General features: G+C 44.9%; 1 protein-coding gene across 4 annotated transcripts in view; it reads right to left on the reverse strand.

The window, feature by feature from the left end:
* The window catches only part of DDHD1 (DDHD domain containing 1), a 65,781-nt gene extending 44,938 nt beyond the window's left edge, over positions 1-20,843 (reverse strand). For 2 of the 4 annotated variants that reach the window (XM_089522904.1, XM_089522905.1), the window contains exons 1-2: positions 19,865-20,843; positions 3,043-3,216 (exon numbers count right to left, since the gene is read on the reverse strand). In XM_089522904.1, the coding sequence (XP_089379030.1) occupies positions 3,043-3,216; positions 19,865-20,780 (1,090 nt within the window). In that variant the 5' untranslated portion in view covers positions 20,781-20,843. The remainder of the gene's footprint in view (positions 1-3,042; positions 3,217-19,864) is intronic. The other 2 variants (XM_089522902.1, XM_089522903.1) reach the window with 2 other exon arrangements.
* Positions 20,844-22,844: the final 2,001 nt, after the last annotated feature.

Below are 22,844 nucleotides of genomic sequence, written 5' to 3' on the forward strand. Positions count from 1 at the left end.
CTCCCAATATTCAAGAGGGACACAGCCCGGGTGCTAGAAATCCTGCTACAGCAAAGAAAAAAGCAATTTCTCTGAGTCTTATCGATGTGCAACATCGATGTTTTCTAAAAAGTGTGTGTATACATTCTTTAGAGTTTAGTCAACAGCTGTGCCTCGGTGAATTCTAAGATTATTGAAGACATCTTCAACAGTGTAAATTTTAAAAATCTGTTCCAACTGAATGTTTGAAGTAAGAAAGTCATCTGAACAATCTGATCAAAGAACAACATTGATGGAAGCTTTATTGAACTCTCTTGGGAGATTTTATTAAAGGAATGCTTAGTTTATGAGTGTGAGCATGTGTCTTCAAGCTGCTTGTTAACTTATGTGCATGTAGCACCTGGTATTCATTGGCGGTCTCCCATCCAAGTACTAGCCAGGGCTGACCCTGATTAGCTTCCGAGATCAGAGGGGACCTGGTGCCTTTTTAGGCTATTTAGGCCAGCTAACAGTGAGGTACACAGCACTCAATTAGCCCCATTCAGATCCTACACAGCCTATCTCTCACTATGAAGCAAGACAGTAGGGTTTAATCTACAGTCTGAACACCATTTTACAGCCAGGAAATTCTGCAAGAGAGAGATCCTGCTTGCCACCATCCATACACTGCTGATATTTTTGAAACCTGATCTTTCCCTAACTTAGGACATTATCACATGGAGGCAAACTGCCCAAATCCCATGCAGAAACGGGATTTAAAACCCAGAAAAAACCCTGCAAAAGCGGGCTGTTTTTCAGACACATCGGGGTTAATGAGCATTAACACAACATTAACCTGGACAGAAAGTTGACGAAACATGTCAATTTTTACTTTAGGGATTTTCCAAAAGTAAAAAACTGTGTTTTGTTGACTTTCCATCCGGGTTAATGTCACATTAATGCTCATTAACCCTGACGTCATCTGAAAAACAACCTGCTTTTTGCGAGTTTTCCCCACTTTCTGTCCTGTTTAATTTCAGATGTCGTCTGAAAATCAATCCACTTTTGTGGGGTTTTTCCAGTTTAAATCCCATTTTTGCACGGGATCCTGCCTGTGTGATAAATTTCTTAGAAACCAAATCACTTGTGTCTGGTCTATTAGATGGCTTCCTGTCCTATTATCTTGGACTTGTATCTTGTTATTAGCTAGGGCTCTAAATTAATTCTTTCCTTTGTGAATAAAGCAAAGCAATTCTGGATAAACCCACAGTATCAACACTGGCATATCACAGGATTCAGAGCTACAGAGTAAGATGCATGCCTACACAAGTGATAACTTTGACAAAGGCCACTTTAAAAAATAAAGACAGGGAAATTAACTGTGCTCAAATGAGTAATTAGATTAATACTTGCTGTATATTCAAGAAAAAAAGACTCCACATGTAACCTTGTTGAAATACACCTGATACTTTTGAATCAACACAAGGCAAGAGATATTTCACTTAAACATTTTGAGGTAGTAGAAATTGAAACGTCATACCTCTATGATTTAATTATTTATTGGATTTATATTCCACCTTTCTCCCAAAATGGGATACAATAGGTCAAATGAAAATATGAGTCCTAAATATCCTAAAGTTTTCCTAAGTCTGCATAGAGGCCTTCAGAGGAAGCAACATGTGGCAGTGCTGGCATGTGGCACAGTGGGATGTGCGCAAGCATATGTTAACAGTCTCCGGGTGCCTTTTAAATTGGTTTAAGGGAGGGATGGCCCGGATTCGATGAGGAATTGGCCTCACATCAAGAAGACAGTCTGCAGTTGAATCGGGGCTTTGGGCCCTGAGTCGTCAAGACAGGATGCTGTAAGGATGTGGGGAAACTGGCTTATTTGGCCTGTGCAGACATGCTCGTGGTCATGCTTGGAACAGACCCAATGAAATCAACAGGACACTATTCCCACTTTGCTATGGAAACCCACTGGATGACCATGGGCAAGTCACACTCTCACAACCTAAAAAGACGGTAAAAGCAAATCGCCTCTGAAAAATTCTGCCAATAAAACCCTGGGATAAGTTAGCTTTAGAGTTGTCCTAAGTTGGAAATGACTTGAAAGCGCACAACAACAACTTGAAAAGAATTTGGCAACATTTCTGTTAATGTAAACAACTTTGCCTTACTGTAAGCTTGTATTTAGCTACTGGGGGGCTAAGGGGAAAGACTCTTCATGTCTGTCCTTGCTAACCAGTGACACCATCTTGACATTTAACAAGCTAAGCTGCCAGCTACAGAATCTCTCTCTTGGCTGTCCAGAATATTAGGCTGTGATCAAATAAGAAGCAAGCAACAGTTTATTAAACTACCTGCCACCAGTCCTGAACCTGTGAGGTGATTATGATTCAAAGCCTAAGGATTACTATATCAAGACTCATGGTATGGTCATTTTACAACAGTATTACTACAATAAACCAATTCAAAGGAAACAATTAAAGTGCATACATTTCTATTCCCCTAGACCAAAAGTCCCTAACCTTTGGTCCTCTCAGTGTTTTGCACTTCAGTTCCCAGAAGCCCCAGCCACCTTGTCCAACAGTCAGGAATTTTGGAAGCTGAAGCCAAAAACACCTGGAAGACCAACGTTTGGGAACCACTGAGCTAGACTGAAACAAAATTAAGAAATAAGTGATTTGTAACCTCTCCTGGCTGCACCTAAACTCACTGTTCTTTTCAAGAGCTTTTAATAAACATTTGGAAAAACTTCAAAACACACACACACACAAAACAACAGGAATATGTATATATATATGTGTGTGTGTGTGTGTGTGTTTAGATATAGATGAGTAAGTAAGTACACGCCAGTATGGTGTAATGGTTTGAGAGTAGGACAACGACTCTGGAGACCATGGTTTGAATTCCCGCTCAACTATGGAAACCCTTGGGCAAGTCACACTCTGTCAGACAGAGGAAGGCAAAGGCAAACCTCTATTGGTACTCATGCAGAACATACTAATCATGCACACAAATATTAGGACTACTATAAGGGAAAAGAAAGCATGCAACAAGATCTCTTGTGTAACAATAGCTTACCCTCTTTTCCATCTAAAGGTTTTGAGACTTCCATGTCAAAATTCTCTTGCATCTGCTGTCCCTTGAAGCAGCTCAGATGTTCCTGTTCTATCAGATTACTTTCTTCTTCTTCCAGAGGCTGCCAGGTGCCATCAATAAACCACTGCCCACGCATCACAGGAATCTTTTCAGATTCTACAAAGAAAAAGAATACAGTGATTCAGCATGGTTGTTAACAAAATGATAAAACGGTATTCTCTGGGTAATATCTGTTCACATGTATGACACAACTCAATTTCAGTAGTTCCTGTTGCCATGCCATGGATTGAATGAACCTCTTCTTACAGTGATGGGCAGCTCTGCATTTTTAAAGCTGCTGATTTCACTTGGAAGCTACCCAGCAAAATAGAACCTGCTACTCTGAGAAAGTCAGTAAACTTCCAAGTAGATCAGGAGATTTGGTTAAAATTTAAAATAAGAACACTTCATATAGTCTATTTTTCAGTAATTGGTAACTACTTTAAAATTTAGAAAGTTAGTTTTTTTTTAAAAAAAATGCCTCTGAAAATATTAAACAATGGCTCTACAGCCACTTCATATTACATAAAAATTCAGACACATGTTATCCAGATGCCTTCCAAATACAATTCTATTAAACTAGGTTTCAAACACAGCAGTGAACTTAACACTCCTGAACACATTATCAGTCAAGATGAAGCATTCTGTTGTAAAGCTTTTTCTGTGTGTTTTTAAAATGTAACTTATATGTCCATTTTATGGAAGAAATTATAGCTTCCATGGTGACTTTTAGTGGTGGACTAAGGCACTGAGAGATCAGGATTTGAAAGAAATCCACTGGGTGACCTAGGGCAAGTCACACTCTCTCAGCCTCAGAGGAAGGCAAGGGCAAATCTCCTCCAAATGAAGTCTGCCAAGAAAAACCCACAATAGATTCACCATAGGTTGCTACAACAACAACAATTTATTTTGGTCATTGACCAGTATAAAAATAAGAATACAGTTATTAAAACAAGAATCATAATTAATCTCTGCCATCTAACATCAATTATTACTAGCCATCTGAAGACATGTTTTATACACAATGTAGCAGAATTTTGCTACTTTAAGTATAGCAATTTGGCTTGAATATGAGTCACCAATGTGATGCAACAGTTTAAAAAGCCAACACAATACTAAGCTGCATCAATATTAGTATGGTGTATAGATCAAATGAAGTAATAGTGTCACTCTATTCTGCTTTGATCAGACCTCACTGAAATATTATGTCCAATTTTGGACACAACTCAAATATGATGTGGACAAGCTGGAGTGTCTCCAGAGGAGGGTGACCAAACGGTGAAAGGTCTGGAAACCACAAGGCCCTATGAAGAGTGACTTAGGGAGCTGGGTATGTTTAACCTGGAGAAGAGAAGGTTAAAAGGTGATATGGTAGCCCTTTTTACGTATTTGAAAGGGTGTCATATTGAGGAGGGAGCAAGCTTGTTTTCTGCTGCTCCAGAGAACAGGACCCAGAACAATGGATGGAAGCTACTTCTTAACAGTAAGAGCTGTTCGACAATAGAACAAACTGCCTTGGAGAGTGGTGTATTCTCCTCCTTTGGAGGCTTTTAAACAGAGGCTGGATGGCCATCTTTCAGAAGTGCTTTAATTGTGTATTCTTGCATGGCAGGGGGTTGGATTGGATGGCCTTTGTGGTTTCTTCTCACTCTATGAATCTATGATCCACGGCTTGAAAATACCCCACTTCAAAAAAAAAAAATGCAAAAAGCAAACTTTGATTATATTAGGGTTTGAGGGTAGGGGTGCTCTATGGTCAGAAGAGGAACACAATACATGACCATGATCAAATAAATACACAGTGGAAACAATGCAGAGAAGAGCTATATAAAAAATGTGAAAGGACAAACAACACATGGAAAGAAGAAACTTATGTCCAAATTTTGGAAACTTATGTCCCAAGTTTTGGAAAGCAAAGTGAGAGTTACACTGAAAGCAAATGGAAAAGAACAAATCACCAGGAACAGATAACATGCCAACAGAACTGATACAACTCATAGAGACAGTCAAGCTTAGCTTTAACTAAACTTTATCAACAAATATGGAAAATAAACCAATGGTCCACAGATTGAAAGTGATCAATATATATTTCCATACACACAGAAAAAGGAGACACAAATTATTGCAGTAATTATGGAACCATCATACCAATTTCCCATGCAACTGAAGTCATACTCAAAATTCTGCAGCAAAAACTCATACTGTATATGGCACGAGAAACCCTTGAGCTGCAAACTGGATTAAGAAAGGAAGAGGCACTAGTGAGAACACTGCAACCATATGTTGGATAATGGAGAGTACCAGGGAATTCCAGAAGAAAATCTGCATGTGGTTTACTGACTACAGCAAAGCCTTTGACTGCATAGATCATGAAAAACATAGGCCTGTTACAGACTGCCAAAATAAAGCTGCTTCGGGTCTCTTTGGAGGTATGCTGCTTAAATGATGCAGGCATCCTAAGAGTCTGGAAGCTGCACCAAAGCTGCACTCCAGTGCTTAGGAATGGAGTGTGGCTTTGGCGCGACCTCCGGACTCTTAGGACCCATGCATCATTTAAACAGCATACCTCCAAAGAGACCCGAAGCAGCTTTATTTTGGCAGTCTGTAACAGGCCTATGGATGGCTTAAGGACATGGGAGTGCCACCACATGACAGTCCTGAAGAGAAATCTGTACTTAGGACAAGAAGCTATTATTAGAACAGAATATGGAGAAACAGAATGATTTCCAATTGGCAAAGGGGTCAGGCAAGCCTGCATATCATCACCCTATTTATTCAATCTATATGCAGAAAATGTCTTATGCAGAGCATGCTTGAACTCAGAGGCAGGAGGAGTGAAGATAGGAGGAAGGAACAGTAACAACTTAAGATAAGCAGATGACACAATACTCCTAGCAGAAACAAAAAAAAATGTGGAGCAATTACCATGGATGCTTTTTCCCCCCAAACGAGTGCCTTAAGTGTAGACAAATTTTACTGAGTGCTTGCTTGGTAAAGTGATAACAGTACTAATGCAAGGCAAGGATGTGCCCATCTTCTAAGCACAAAACTGTGGCTATTGGTGAGAGAAAAAATTACTTGGGATGACTTCCAAAGCCATAGTCCTTTAATATGGTGGAAGAGGTCCCGTGACCAACATGAGATAATCAAAAGAACAAAAAATGCCAAAGTAATAGGCAGAGGTTAAGAAAATAAAGAAAGACCTACTGGAATGAGTAAGAAGAACAACCAATTTGAAGATACCCCCCTCCCCCCCCCAAGAAAAAGAGACTGGTTTTGAATTTCATTGTGATTTATGGATTGTTAGCTGATTGATGGTTTTTGTTGAGGGCTGGAATATAAATTGAAAAATAATAAAGAGTAAGGACGAAAACCCTTCGTACTCTACTGTTAACACTGTATACTAAATTTCTGCTTTCAATACAAAATGGTATATTGGTAACTACTTCTTTCCACCATTCATATATTTCCTTGTCAGCAAATCTTCCAACTGAAACCTATTAGAGAAGGAAAAGCTTTGCTAACATGCCCTCTGCTACAGAAGTGACTAAGGTAAGATGCTGTACAAAGCATCTTAATCAAGAGATAAAATTCCATTCACCTCATTTGTAGGTTACTTCACTCTGTAACCTTGAAGGGAAGTCTCCACTTATAGCGATCTACAGTGTCAGCAGCAAGAATTTATATCAAACCCAGAAGAGAAAAACTTTTATGTTTCACCTGGAAGAGAATTTCTTTTTCTTAACTCCCTTATTGCATGAAGGGACATAAAAGATGACAATGTAAATAGAAAATAAAAAATCTATTCAAACAGAAGAAAAAATGCTAATACTAGAAATACTTGTCAAAGCAAAGGGGGAGCTGCATTTATCATAACTATAAATGGGCAGCGAAGCAAGAAGAAAACAACCCTGTCAGACTGAAAGATCAGGATTAAACAGGATATCTACATGTGGGAGGAACACGTAAGTGTGTGTGTGTGTGTGTGTGTGTGTGTGTGTATGTATGAGCCAATACGTCTGGACCACTGGGGCACAGGCCCATTAAAAAAAATTAACTATAGCTTTCACCAAATGCAAAAATAAAATAATATTTTAAGACACACACCCCAAAGCCCCAGTTTAGGTCACAGTTACAACACAGAAATGAAAGAAACCAGGATGGATGATTAAGAAGCTTCCAACTGAGCTAACTTTTAAACGTAACATGCATAAGAAATGGAAAAATCACCAAAGAGGAATTCAAACAAATAGCAGGCATTTGTACGGGTAAAGTCAGAAAAGCTAAAGTGCAGAATGAACTCAGGCTTACTAGAGAGGTTAAGAACAATTAAAAGGGCTTTTTTGGATATGTCCGCAGCAAAAGAAAGAAGAAGGAAATGGTAGGGCCACTGCGTGGAGAAGATGGCAAAATGCTAACAGAGGACAGAGAAAAGGCAGAATTACTCAAGACCTTCTTTGCCTCAGTCTTCTCAGAAAAGGCAAAGGGGCTCAACCTGAGGATAATGGAGCAGAGGACAGAATAGGGGAATTTCAGCACAGAATAAGTAAAGATAGTACAGGAATACCTGATTAATCTAAACGAATATAAATCTCCATGACCAGATGAACTACATCCAAGGGTACTAAAAGAACTGGCAAATGTATTATCGGAGCCATTGGCAATAATCTTTGAGAACTCCTGGAGAACAGGAGAGATCCCAGCAGACTGGAGGAGGGCAAACGTTGTCCCCATCTTCAAAAAGGGGAAAAACGAGGATCCCAACAATTATCGGCCAGTTAGTCTGACATCAGTTCTAGGAAAGATTCTGGAGCAGATCATTAAACAGAGAGTCTGTGAACATCTAGAAGGCAATGCCATAATCACAAAAAGTCAACATGGGTTTCAGAGAAACAAGTCATGCCAGACAAATCTGATCTCTTTCTTTGATAAAATTACCAGCTTGGTAGATGAAGGGAATGCTGTGGATATAGTATATCTTGATTTCAGTAAGGCCTTTGACAAGGTTCCCCATGACATTCTTGCAAACAAGCTTGTAAAATGTGGGATAGACAAGGTAACTGTTACATGGATTTGGAATTGGGTGACTGGCCGAACCCAAAGGGTGCTCAACAATGGCTCCTTTTCATCCTGGAGAGAAGTGAGGCCAATGCGATTTTAGGCGGCATCAACAGATGTATAGTGTCTAGATCGAGGGAAGTAATAGTCCCACTCTATTCTGCTCTGGTCAGGCCCCACCTGGAATACTGTGTCCAGTTCTGGGCACCACAATTTTAAAAGGATGTTGAGAAACTGGAGCGTCTCCAAAGGAGGGCGACCAAAATGGTGAAGGGTCTGGAAACCATGCCCTATGAGGAATGACTTAGGGAACTGGGGATGTTTAGCCTGGAGAAGAGAAGGTTAAGAGGTGATATGATAGCCCTGTTTAAATACTTGAAGGGATGTCATATTGAGGAGGGAGCTAGCTTATTTTCTGCTGCTCCAGAGACTAGGACCTGGAGCAATGGATGCAAGCTACAGGAAAAGAGTTTCCACCTCAACATTAGGAGGAACTTCCTGACAGAGAAGGTTTGCCATTGCCTCCCTGAGGATGAGTGTGACCTGCTAATAGTCACCTGCTTGAGATTGATTTATGCCATCACTATGATTGATTATACTTGTAATTTGATTGATTTATGACTAAATTTGTGATTTAATATTTATATATTTTATGGTTGATTTATGACCCAATTATGATCAATTAATGTACACTCAAGATCTTCGGAAAATGAAGCAAGCCGTGCGACGACTAGAGCGCCGCTGGCGGAAACACCGATGCTTATCTGACAAGACGCTCCTAGGAAACCTTTGTTTCCTACAGAGTAGCAATTGATGCAGCAAAGAACTTGTTCTATGCTGCACGTATTGCATCCGCAGAGTCTCATCCAGCAGAGCTATTCAGAGTGGTCAGAGAGCTAATCCAACTGCCTCCCACCCCGAACGTATTACTAGAACCAACAACGGCCTGCTGTGATGCATTCAATGACTTCTTTGCCGATAAGATCTCTCAGATAAGGGTCGATCTGGATGCCGGCATTAAAACAGAGACTATGAGAGAGGTATCCAGTGACTCCGCGGACTGCATTAGACTGGATCGTTTTGAGCTTGTGAGTACCAATGAAGTGGACAAGCTCCTTGGATGTGTAAGGAGGACAACTTGCCCCCTCGATCCCTGCCCATCTTCAGGGAGGAGATGCTGTAACATCACTGCTTCAGACTATAATAAATGCATCCCTTAGGGAGGGGAAATTTCCATCAGCACTTAAGCATGCAGTGGTTAAGCCACTCTTAAAGAAACCTTCTCTAGATCCCCTGATAAGGAACAACTATAGGCCAGTCTCTTTACTACCATTTTTGGGCAAAGTGATTGAGAGGGCAGTCGCCTTCCAACTGTCTTGGATGAAGCCGATTATCTGGACCCATTTCAAACTGGCTTTAGGGTGGGATATGGAGTTGAAACTGCCATGGTCGCCCTAGTTGATGATCTCCATCTGGACATTGACAGGGGAAGTGTGGCCCTGTTGGTGCTCTTAGACATCTCAGCAGCATTCGATACCATTAACCATGGTATCCTTCTGGAGCGCCTGAGGGAGCTAGGTATTGGGGGCACTGCGCTCCAGTGGTTCTGTTCCTATCTCTCGGGCAGATTCCAAATGGTGATGCTGGGGGTCAGTTGTTCTCGCAAAAGGGAACTGACATCTGGTGACCCTCAGGGCGCTATACTGTCCCCCATGCTTTTTAACATTTACATGAAGCTGCTGGGAGAGATCATCCGGAGATATGGGGCACGGTGTTATCAATATGCCGATGACACCCAAATTCACTTCTCTATGTCTCCGACTGCTGCAGTGACTAGGGATGGCATCTCTCCTCTGAATGCCTGCCTTGAGTCTGTAATGGGCTGGATGAGGGGAAACAAACTCAAGCTGAATCCAGATAAAACGGAGGTACTCGTGATAGGCACCCCAAGTTCAGACAGGGAAATTTGCCACCCAGTCCTGGACGGGGTCACACTTCCCCTAAAGGACAAAGTTCGCAGTTTGGGAGTACTCCTGGACTCATCCCTACAGTTATCATCTCAAGTAGATGCGATGGCCAGGAGTGCTTGGTACCAGCTTCGGCTGATACGCCAACTGCGCCCCTGTCTGGACCAAAAGGACCTTGAAACTGTAGTACACGCAATGGTAACCTCTCGTTTAGATTACTGTAATGCGCTCTACATGGGGCTACCTTTGTACCAAGTTCGGAAGCTTCAGCTAGTCCAAAATGCCGCAGCCAGATTGGTCACTGGTACCTCAAGGTCAGACCCCATAACACCTGTACTAAAATCCTTACACTGGCTGCCAATTAGCTTCCGGGCGCAATACAAAGTATTGGTGATCACCTTTAAAGCCCTATATGGCTTGGGCCCGAGTTACTTAAGGGAACGCTTCTCCTGACATAATCCGCCCCGCACTCTCAGAACATCTGGGCAGAACCTACTTGAACACCCCAAGGTGGGATTAAGATCTACTCACCAGAGAGCATTCTTGGCTAGGGCCCCAACGATTTGGAACAACCTTCTGGAAGAGCTTCGACTCATTCCCACCTTGGACGCCTTCAAAAAGGCGCTGAAAACATACCTCTTCCGGCAAGCATACCCTCCTGATCTTTTATAGATTCAACAAGTTCGCTACCTCCTGATCAGGAGTCTACCTCAGGCTGTGATAAATTTTTATATTGTACCAATTGTTTTTAGATGAGATATGTTTTATATTGTGATTTTAAATAACTGTTATTAGTATCATTGTGTTTGTATAATTCTGTTGTAATCCCGCCTTGATCCATTGGGAGAGGCGGGACAATATAAATAAAACATTATTATTATTATTATTATTATTATTATTATTATTGATGGCATTTATGATTTATTATGGCATTCATGATGGGTTTATGATGACATTTACGACTTGATTTATGATCCCAGTATGAGCATTAAAGTTATGGCCATCTTTTAACCCAACACATGGTGTCCGATCTCTGATGTGGCATGATGCAAGAGGTTTACCACTGCCTTCCTCTGAGACTAAGAGATTATGAACTGCCAGGGTCACTCAGTGGGTTTCCATGGCTGAGTGGGGATTTGAACTCTCATCTTCTGGAGTCCTAGTCCAATGTTTGAACCACTAATAACACTGGCTTCAACACCACAACTGGGCACTGAGATTACTTATGTCATACTCAAAGAGAGCTACTCTCCCCTCTTACTATGGATTTCAGCTTTTCCCATATATACCAAAGAACTGAAGAGTGCCAGGAAAGCACAATGAGCCAGGGAATCTGGTCAGAGTCAAATTAAATGTGCTATTAAATCATCTGACGTGTTTGTCATAGTGGCAGTGTTACAATTGTATGGGCCTCTAGTATATCTGGGGGGGAAACGCAGAGGACAAACAGTGTGGTTTCCCACCGGCAGAAAAAGAACTGGCAAAAAGTAAAAGGGAGGAGGAGAATTTTGCTGATTCTGCTCTCGCAGCACTCACAAAAGTATTCCAGAAAGCTGTAGGACACCTCACTTAGATCTCAGTACCTTCAGTGAATGGAAAGAATCCATTCCTTTCATAAACAGGACATTCTGGATTCTTGCATTTAAACTCTTTACATTAACCTTAAATACGTATTGAGTAAACCTTATCTGAAATGCTTGGGATTAGAAGTGTTTTGGATTTTGGAATATTTGTAAATACATCATGAAATGTCTTGGAAACATGAAAACCATTTATGTTCCATATACACCTTATACACATAGCCTGAAGGTAATTTTATACACAATATTTTGTAATAATCTTGTGCATAAAACAAAGTTTGTGTATACTGAACCATCTGAAAACAAAGGTGTCACTATTTCAGCCATCCCTTGTGGACAATTTTGGATTTTGGAATATTTCTGGATTGTGGATCAGGAAGAGCATCTTCCCTCCTGACACAACAGCCCAACAGTGCCCCCACCTTTTACTTCTTTGTTTCCACAAAGATGAATTTCTTCACAAAGAAGTAAATATTAGGAAGCATATTCCAGTAAACACCAATTTCATAATCTCCTCATTCCCTCAACTGTCCATTGCTTCTTCTCAGTTAGCTTTTCACCTTTAAAAATGACAATCAAGACCAATCCTTTTCTCATGTTCACATACTGACCAATGCAGTTATCTTCATCAACAGAGGAAGAGTTTTTGTGTTGAATCCTTTACTAGAGAAATAAATTTACTTTGTTGTTGTTGTGTACTTTCAAGTTGTTTCTGACTTATGCTGACCATAAGCTGACCCTGTTATGAGGTTTTCTTGGCAAGATTTGTTCTGAGGGGATTTTCCTTTGCTATCCTCTGAGACTGAGAGAGTGTGACTTGCCCAAGGCTGTCCAATGGGTTTCCATGGCTGAGCAAGGATTCGAACACTGTTCTCCAGACTCATAGTCCAGTGCTTAAAGCACGCTAGCTCTCAAGTCTACTTTACACAAACATAATTGTCAAGTGCACATGGTTATTAAACTGGAAAAATTGAGCAACTAGAAGCAGTAGTTGAGAGATGACTACTGCTCTCTATATAGCGACTTCGAACCTATAAAATGGGGATTACAGGTGTCCTCAGAGAAGCCCACAGCAGGCCTAGGTAAGATGACTAATTAATGCAAACCCATATTCAAGCCTTTAAAACAGCCATGCTTATACAGAACAATTTGTAAGAGGCAGCAAGAAAACCTGTGGAACTTGTAAAAGTACAACACCTAACGCCAATCTCAAAGTAAGACCTTGCAACCTCACTGAAGGAAACAGAAGCTATGCCACAGTAGTGAATAGTATCATGATGCAGACTCCCTGGACCTGAAGCTTCAGGATGCTGAACCCGGAAGACAAGCAATAGAGAAATAATGCTGATTACCTTCTATCTGCATTCTGTGGATTGGCTTACCTGGGTGTAAGGATAAATAAGGAAGACTATTAAAAAAAAATCTCCCATTGGCCAAACAAGGTTGTGAGGGAATAATATTACAGATGCTTTGCTGTGGCCTCTCCACAGAGCATCAGAGGGCAAAGGGCCAGCTGTGATTTTAATCCAGTAAACAGATACAACTAGGCGAGGTAAGCAGGTCACTACAACTTCATTATTAACAGGATGCTTTTCTGCCAATACCCTTAATCTTCTCAGGATCACATGCTTGCTTCCCTTCTTGGTACAACTCTTTTGATGCTGGTATCTAGGAATCTCTACCTCCAGCCTCAGAAATCCCTCAGTGAACAGTATATGCAGCTATTTCAAACATCTGCCACTGAGATTTAAGAGGAGGCAAAAACCACTGAGAAAAGAGGGGCTGTGCAGCAGGTCACCAGTTTCAACCTTTCAAACAAGCTTCATTTATATACCACTTCATACTGCCTAAGCAGTGTCTAAGGGGTTTACAACTGTAAACTAATTCATGCCTTCCCCTCCCTTACTTATCAAATTTGCAGATGACACCAAATTAGGAGGAGTAGCTAATACCTCAGAGGACAGGATCAAGATTCAAAATGACCTTGATAGATTGGAAAGCTGGGCCAAAGCTAACAAAATGAAATTCATCACAGAGAAATGCAGGGTACTGCATTAAGGGTGGAAAAAAGAAATGCACAGATATAGGATGGGGGACACCTGGATGAATGAAATGTGTGAAAGGGATCTGGGAGTCCAAGTAGACCACGAGTTGAACATGAGTCAACAGTGCGATGCGGCAGCTAAAAAGGCCAATGCAATTTTAGGCTGAATCAATAAAAGTATAGTGTCTAGATCAAGGGAAGTCATAGTGCCACTCTATTCTGCTTTGGTCAGGCCCCACCTGGAATATTGTGTACAGTTCTGGGCACCACAATTCAAAAAGGACATTGAGAAACGAGCGTGTCCAAAGGAGGGCGACTTAAATGGTGAAAGGCCTGGAAACCTTGCCCTATGAGGAATGCCTGAGGGAGCTGGGGATGTTTAGACTGAGGAAAAGAAAGTTAAGAGGTGATATGATAGCCCTGTTTAATATTTGAAGGGATGTCATATTGAGGAGGGAGCAAGCTTGTTTTCTGCTGCTCCAGAGACTAGGACCCAGAACAATGGATGTAAGCTCCAGGAAAAGAGATTCCACCTCAACATTAGGAGGAACTTCCTGACAGTAAGGGCTGTTCGACAGTGTAGTGGAGTCTCCCTCCTTGGAGGTCTTCAAATGGAGGCTGGATGGCCATCTGTTGGGGATGCTTTGATCTGGATTTCCTGCATGGCAGGGGGTTGGACTGGATGGTCCTTGTGGTCTCTTCCAACTTTTATGATTCTATGATCCTTCTTCAGATAACCATAGCTTTCTCTCCACTCCGCACACTATAGTAGTAGGAAAAAGTTAAATAATTTATCCTCCTTCTTTGCCTCATCTATCCATGCCATTCAAACTCCCAAGGACCTAACTATGCCAAATTATTCCATGAAGCTCCATCTTCTCATCTATCCAGTTCCCAAAGATAAATAGTGAAGGAGGAAAGGACACTGCCAGGGCTGTATGTGTTCTGCCTCAAAAACAGCACCAGGGAAACTTGCATTCAGAGTATGTGGAGACGTTATACTGCTCCTCATTCATGCTTCATTTATTCTGCTTTCAAGATCCAAGTTTTCCCAAGGGGCTTTTACAAAACAATCGGGAAAAGTATGGATCTAATGAGGGAAGGACATTAAGGCCCGTTACAAACGGGCCTATAGTACGCCCCTAACCCTAATACGGACCCAGTCCGTACAAAATGGCGGTGCCCGTTCCATATGGAGGCCGCCATCTTTACGTAGTGGACGCGCTGCATCCGCATGTTGCGCAGCGCATATGACGCTGCGAGTGTGCCATTGGTGCCTTGCGGCATCATATCCACACCACGGAAAGAAGCGCCATTTTGGGGCTTCTTTTTGCTCCGTGAGGGAGCTGCGCGGTTTGGCTGCTGCGGCTCCCTCAAGGAGCAACCGGCAATGGCGCGAGACTGACCCTTCTGGGCGGTCTGTAACGTGCCTAAGAGTAACAACTAAAGTACATATAAAGAGTTGTACAGGGCATAGAAACTTATCCCTGGATAGCTAAGGTATTCTGACTTCTATTTATTTATTTACTTATTATGGAATTTATACCCGCTCTTCAGCCCTAAAAGCTATCAGAGCTGTTTACAATTATTATTTTTAATTAGATGGTTCCCTGCCCTCAGGCTTACAGATGTGAGGAGCATCTTGTGCCATGTTCTTTGTTGTAATCAAGTTTAGAAAGCAGATTCCTCCCCCAACACACTGTGGATGTAAAAACCTGCACTATATATCATAAAGAACACACTTTTAAGCCTGCTTCCTGCCATCTATTCATCTGGAAACACATACATAAAATGTTATCCTGCACAGCAACTGTTCAACAAAGGCCAGTCTACAAACATTGAAGTGAGAAATACTGAGGCACTGAACTTCTATGAAGATGGCAGATGCATAAAAATGACTGGTTGGTTAGCAGAAGTATGCCTAAAACCTTTCAGAGGTGATTGTGAGGAAGGTGCTGAGAAAGGATATACTGTACTAATATATTCCCTTTTGGATATATTAAGACACTCACCACTACTGTACACCTGAACAGGGCAGATTAGTGACTGGACATGTTCATGTCATGCCTAATTTGCCTGTCCCAGAGAGGGAAAAAAGAATGATTTTGGCAACAGCAAAACTTGTTTCTGCCAGACAGTGCAATCTTGCCCCAAAAGGTGGACCAATTGTAGAGAGGATAAAGCATAAACCTCTTCTGACAGCAAAATCCTCTTCTGCCCCCTGATCTCAAAGGTATGCCAACAGAGCTCTCTGCTAGCAGAAATGTATTTCTATCTAAGAAGAGCCAAGAAAGAATGGATAAGGGGTGGGTAAGAGAGAAACCAGGTTAAGCCAAATCTAAACCTCCCTCAGTACAGTGACACAGCAACAAATGTTGGTACACTGTGAGACCAGAAGGAAGATAATCCTAAGTAATTTCCAACAGCCCTAGACCTATTGGTTCTCTCAACTTTTTAGTTCTCTAGATTTCTTTTTGGGACTACAACTCCCAGAATTCCTGAACAATGAGCACACTGACTGGGGCTTTGGGAACTGAAGTCCAAAACCTCTGGAGGCCCGAAGGGTTGAGAACCACTATTAAAAGAATATGGGATCAGTACATACAGAGAGAGATCTTGCAGCAGCCCCTTTGAGACTCAGGTCCCAAACACACTGCAGAAGTAATCCACTTTGAGGCCCTGGTTCAAGGCCTAGGCCAAGAGGACTTGGGATTCCGCACAGCCTCCTGTGGTAGAGTGCACCTTCCCTCTTGTCGTGACTGCTGATGACAACACATGTCTACTCACAAACCTTAAACATGCTGCAGAGGAATAGGACCATCCATGTACATACCCTAATAATCTATTTTCAAATTGTGATGAAGTTGAGGAATAACTCCCTCTCAGCAATACGTGAACCTAGCATGGTACACACACAGCCTTGCTCTCAGAGAACCAGGTGTGCCTGATCTATCACTTGCAGTCTCTCTTAACACTGACTACTATTGCACTTCCTTATCATGGCTTGTGGTCAAATAAAGAGGTTTTTCCTCCTCACTTTCAAATTAACAAACAACGGTCATAACAAAGTGATGCTTGGAGAAATAGCAAGTGATAGAGAGCAAGAATATCTGGTTGTTGTTTGTTGTTAACTGCCCTCGAGTCGATGACGACCCTGCGGATGAGACATTTCCAAGACATATGGGTACATACAGAATAGAAAGTTGCCTCTCTGATCCCTCACTTTTTTCCCTTGCAAAAATAGGACTGCAGACATTGGAAAGTTGAATAGGAGTTTCCTGTGTCATATCTAGTTGAGAGTTCAAACAGGTACTTTATGACGTATGTTTCAGGAACAAGGAAATAGGAAACAAGAAAACAGGGTTGGCCTACTTGAAAATGACCAGGCACAGAACTTCATCACACCTGTATGACCCTACATTTGTGCTATATGTGTGGGTGAAGTGTGATGGTCAATCCATAAACAATATCCAAAGAAGGCAAAGAAACACTTATGAACAGTTTTGTATAAACAAGAAGAAAAGCAAAATTAATGAGGAAAACTGTTATCATACTATGTGAATGTGAAAGCTGGAGATTGAAGAAAACTGAGGAGAAAGAAAACTGGGAGAAAACCAACTCATTTGAAATGTAGTGCTGGAGGAGTTCTGCAGATACCAAAAGACAAATCAATGAATCTGACAGCAAATGCTTAACGTTCACTAGAAGTCAAGATGACTAAACAGAGGCTGTTGGGTTTTGGACATATGCTTAGCAAAAAAGAGGTAGACAACAGTACAGGTGGACCGATTTAGTCAAGGAAGCCATGGCCCTGAGTTTACAAAACTTGAGCAGAGCTCTGTTGCCTCAGACCCTTGGAGGTCTCTCATTCCTAGGGCTGTCATGATTCAAAGTCAACTTGACAGTTAACAACAACACTAGAATTGTTGTCCCAGTGTAGCAACTCATTTTGTCACCCCCCAGGCAGACAGGCAGGCAGGCATTCCTCCAGGGGAGACAAGATGGGAAGAGAGCAGAAAGGGAAAGGTGTCTGTCCTCTGCCTCCAGACCAGCTTGCCTCATCCCCCTCCTGTCCAAGCCTGGCTCACCCATAGCCTCCCTCTTTGCCCAGTGCTACAGGTGGGATGCTGCTGTTATGGGGCAGCCACTTCCCCCACCCAGTGGCATGTGGTATGTGTGTGTGGGCTGCCAGGGGACATGGCCAAAAGATCGCGCTCATCCCTTTGCCGGCATACTTTACTCATAAGCACTCCGCCGCCACAGTGGCCTCCTCCTGAAGAGGCTGTGGCCACAGGGAAGCCCCTTCTCCATCATGGGAGGAGAGCCCGATCGGATGTTGCCCCTCTTCTCGGGTGTCACCCTGTGTGGGCCACACCACCACACATTCAAGTGACACCACTGCCCCATCCCATTCTTACCTGCAAATGGCTCCCTGCTGCCGCCGCCGCATGCTTCTCTGCTGCCTTGGGCTCTCTTGGCTGAAGTTCAGCGAGCTCAAACCAGCGGAGATTCATGAAGAAGAGGCAGCGGTGTCAGGGAGCTGCTGCCAGCTGGCAGAAAAGGAAGGCAATGATGTCAGGAAGAGTCTGTGGCATCTCCCTTTCCTAGATGGTCAGCAGCCCCACCACAACTGGGAGGGGCTGCATCTACCAGTGGTTGGAGCAGCCAGAGGGCCTGACCATCTGTCACCCTCTTCTGAGGTATCACCCGGTGCTTTCTGCACTCCTTGCACCCCACCATCAATGCCCCTGGCTGCCACACTGCAGAATTAATGCTCTTTGACACTGCTTTAACTGCCATGGCTCCCAACCTATAGAATCCTAGGGTTTGTAGTTTGTTGTGACACCAGAGAAGGCTCAATATCTCACAAAACTGTCTGGAAACCATGCCCTGTGAGGAGACACTGAGGGAGTGGTTGCTTTTTAAAATCAATAAACCCATGCATCAACTGAACACCTGAGGCGATGTGGCTGCTGCCACCAGTCACATCAGTGGGTATGTTTAGCCTGGAGAAGAGACAGTTAAGAGGTGGTATGATAGCCTTGTTTGAATATTTGAAGGAGTGTCACACTGAGGAGGGAGCAAGCTTGTTTTCTGCTGCTCCTGAGACTAGGACCCGCAACAATGGATGCAAACTGCAGGAAAAGAGATTCCAGCTCAACATCAGGAGGAACTTCCTGACAGTAAAAGCTATTTAACGGTGGAAGATGCTGCCTCAGAGAGTGGTGGAGTCTCCTTCTTTGGAGGGCTTTAAACAGGGGCTGGATGGCCATCTGTCAGGGGTACTTTGATGCTGTCTTCCTGCAGGGCAGAATGGGGTTGGACTGGATCAGGGCCCTTGGGGTCTCTTCCAGCTCTATGTTTCTATTTTTCATGCTACCAAATTTTATCTTCTCTTTAATCTCGAAGGTGCTCCAAAATCCCTTTGCAGAACGATTTTCCAGACCATGTCTTTGCATTTTAGCTACCATTATGTCACCGTTTGCAGGATTTCGGCAGCTCAGGTCCTTTCCCCTTCCATAAAAAGAAGGGGAGCTCATGGGGGAGTGATCTGAACACCGGACTACGGCTGTGGAGACCAGGGTTTGAGTCCTGGCTTGGTCATGAAACACACTGGGTGACCTCAGGCAAGTCACTCTCTCTCAGCCTCGGAGGCTGGCAGTGAGAAACCCCCTCTCAAGAAACCCCCATGATAGTGTGGCCCTATGCTGTGTGACTTGAAGGCACACAACAACAATAACAACAAGATAATGAGATGAAGGATGAGAAGAAGCTGGTGCTGCTCCATCTGGGATGAACTAAAACAAATGACAGTCGTGGCCCATAAGGAAACCATACTTGCCCATAGGGAGACACTGGAGAATACGTGCCCAGAGAGAAGCACGGCCAAGTATGGCTTCTCTAGGGACAGGTGTGATTTGCCCAGGCATTTCCCCCAGAGCAATAAAGTCCTATGGGCCAGTATGCTCCCAGGTTTCCCTAAGGGCTCCTGTCCTCCTATCTGTCCCTACGATCAAGTATTACTGATAGGCAACTCCCTCCCTCTGGGCCAGTCCTGCCATCTCTCCCATCCGCTCCCTTCGGAGGGCGGGGAGAAGGGGCTGCCGCGGACTTACGGTTCCAGTAGACCGGGTAGCACTCGGCCTGGGCCACGTCCACCTCGTAGAGCCCCCCTCGGACGCAGACCGGCTCCGGGCCCATCGGCGGCGGGGTGGCGGCCTCCTCCTCCTCCTGGTTCTCTTGCTCGGGGAGGGCGCGGTAGGCCCTTTCGATGCGGAGCGAGTCGTAGCCGATGAAGGGCTTCCAGCTCTTGCGCTCCTCGCGGTAGAACCAGCGCACCTCCTCGGGGCCCAGCTCCCGCACCACTTCGTAGCCGCCGCCGCCGCCGCCGCCGCCGCCTCCTCCGCGGGTGGCGGCGGAAGCGGAGCCCAGCACCGAGGAGGACGAAGAGGAGCCGCCGCCGCCCCGGGCTCGCTTGCGGGGCTCCGGGCCCACGGCGGCGGGGCCTGAGAAGCCGCTGCCGGCGCTCTCGCTGCTGCCCAGCCCTCCTTCCTCCTCCTCCTCCTCGCCATCTTCCTCCTCCTCGTCGTCGTGGTCCTCTTCTCCGTCTAACTCGTCCTCCTCGTCCTCGTCCTCGGGGGCCTGGTAGAGAAGGGTGCCGCCGCCGCCGCCGCCTCCTCCTCCCGCGGCCTCCATGAGGGCTCCGCCGCCGGGGTCGAGGAGGAGGAGGCGGCGGCCGAGGTGCTGCTGGCGGCGTCGTAGCCGTCGTTGTCGAGAAGCTTCATGAGGCGGGGAGTGAGGGGAGGAATAGTGGTGGCGGTGGCGGTGGAGGGGTGCCGGAGGAGGAGGAGGCGGAGGCAGGGCAGGGAGAAGGGGCAGATGGAGCCCGCCAGCCGCCGCCGCCGCCGTTGCTTCAGAGGAGGGCGGCTTGTTCAGCGCCTTCCCCGAGGCCGCCTCCTCCTCCTCCTCTTCGACTGTCGCGAAACTGCGAGGCGCGCCTGCGGCCTCCTCCTCCTCCTCCGGGCCCTCCATGCTGCTGCCTCCGCGGAGGCGCCACGCTCCGAAGCCGGCCGGCCACCCGCTCCCCGGCTCCTCCTCCCTGCCGGGCCCGCCCTCCTTGCCGCCGCCTCCCTCCCTCCCTCCCTCCCTTCCTTCGGCGGAGGGGACGCAGCGAAGCCGCCTTAGGCTCCCTCAGGCCTCGACTAGGCCTCGCCCTCTCTTTCCCTGAGGGCTTATGTCTGCTACTACGCTGAGGGGACGAAGAATAAGGACGGAGCGCGAAGGCGGAGGCTTTCAGAGCCGGCGTCCATAGCTGTGCATTCCCACTTTTTGTGGGGGGTGTTCGGGGCCTCTTAGTTCGCTAGGACTGACTTTATTTTTGGAGACTTCAACTCCCAGAATTCCTGAGCGATGAGCACACTGACTGGGGCTTCTGGGAACTGGAGTCCAAAACCTCTGGAGGCCCGAAGGGTTGAGAGAGCCACTATTAGAAGAATTCAAAGATCTGTGGGATCAATATATATAGAGAGAGAGATCTTGTAGCAGCCCCTTTGAGGCTCAGCTCCCAAACACACTGCAGAAGTCATCATCCACTTCGAGTTAACGGGTTAACTGCCTTGGTTCAACGCCAGGGAATTGTGGGAACTGTAGTTTTGTGAGACATTTGGCCTTCTCTGTCAGAGAGCTCCGGGGCCACAATAAACTACAGTTCCCACAATTCCCTGGCGTTGAACCAAGGCAGTTAACCCGTTAACTCGAAGTGGATTACTTCTGCGGTGTATTTGGGCCTCACTGACAGAAAGACTTCTTGGCAAGGTTTCATCATGGCCACCCTTGAGGCTGAGAGCCCATTGGCAGGGATTCGAACCCTGGTCTTTCCAGAGTCGTAGGCCAACACTCAAGCACCGCTACATCGTTATTGGTCCCAAACACACTGCAGAAATAATCCACGTTGAGACAAAGAACTGCCCTGCCTCAGTGTCAGGGGATCCTGGGAATTGTAGTTTGTTGTGGCACCAGAGCTCTCTGACAGAGAAGGCTAAATGTCTCACAAAGCTACCCAGAGAGAGAGAGAGAGGGGGGGGGCTCCCTCAGTGGCTCAGGCAATGTGTGGCTTGGACCACAATTAAGTTGCATGCAGACAGGGGCCATCCCAGCTGACTGCGCATGCGTAGAACTCCAAGCGGCCGCTTCCCTAATTGCCCCACCCGACGGTTTGACAGAAGCAGGGCGTGGCTACACCCGCGCGCCGCGCCTTCTTCTGCAAAGCGGCGGGCATGCGCATTGGGGATCGGTGCGGGGCGTTTTGAAAGAAGCAGAATGACGCATGCGTAGTAGAAACGCGTGGCAGGGCGGGGAGGAGGTAGTAAACTGCCTCGTGGCTTCTGACCCGCGCCTGCGCAGTAGAGCTCCTGAGGAGCAATGGTTGAAAGGCGTTGTATTGATGATGCTAGGATGAATGGGAGCATCTTAAAAGGCCTGATGAGGATGGAGTAAGTGGATGTCTTTCAGAGTCTGGCCTTTTTCTATAGAGCATGGATTAATTAATGAATCAGTTTATTTTGGTCACAGTCAGACCAGAAATACAAAACATCTGGGGTTTCCCTCCAGCCTCAATCTTCAATATTGCATTCTTTATTTCAGACACGCAGCTGCAACCTGACCCTGAAAATCTGTGCTTCCAATGTGAATGCTGCTAAAAACCTTCCAGCTAGACAGTGGATGAGGATGAAAAGAGGTGTTGGGCAGATGTAAAACTACTTTGTTAAAAGAGCTTCTCTCTCAGGCGCTTTGTTAACTGAGATAACCATGGTACTACACTTAGGAAGAAGAAATGAAATGCACTGATATAGGATGGGGAACACCTGGCTTAACAAGAGACTGCCTGTGAAAGGGATCTAGGAGTCCTAGTAGACCACAGGCTGAGTATGTCAACAGTGTGATGCAGCAGCTAACAAGGCCAATGCGATTTTAGGCTGCATCAATAAAAGTATAGTGTCTAGATCAAGGGAAGTCATAGTGCCATTGTAGTCTGCCCACCTGGAATATTGTGTCCAGTTCTGGGCACCACAATTCAAAAAGGACATTGAGAAACTG

This window comes from Sceloporus occidentalis, unplaced genomic scaffold, assembly GCF_023333645.1.
Source record: "Sceloporus occidentalis isolate IW3139 unplaced genomic scaffold, rSceOcc1.0.p SCAF_4, whole genome shotgun sequence".
Classification (NCBI taxonomy): domain Eukaryota; kingdom Metazoa; phylum Chordata; class Lepidosauria; order Squamata; family Phrynosomatidae; genus Sceloporus; species Sceloporus occidentalis.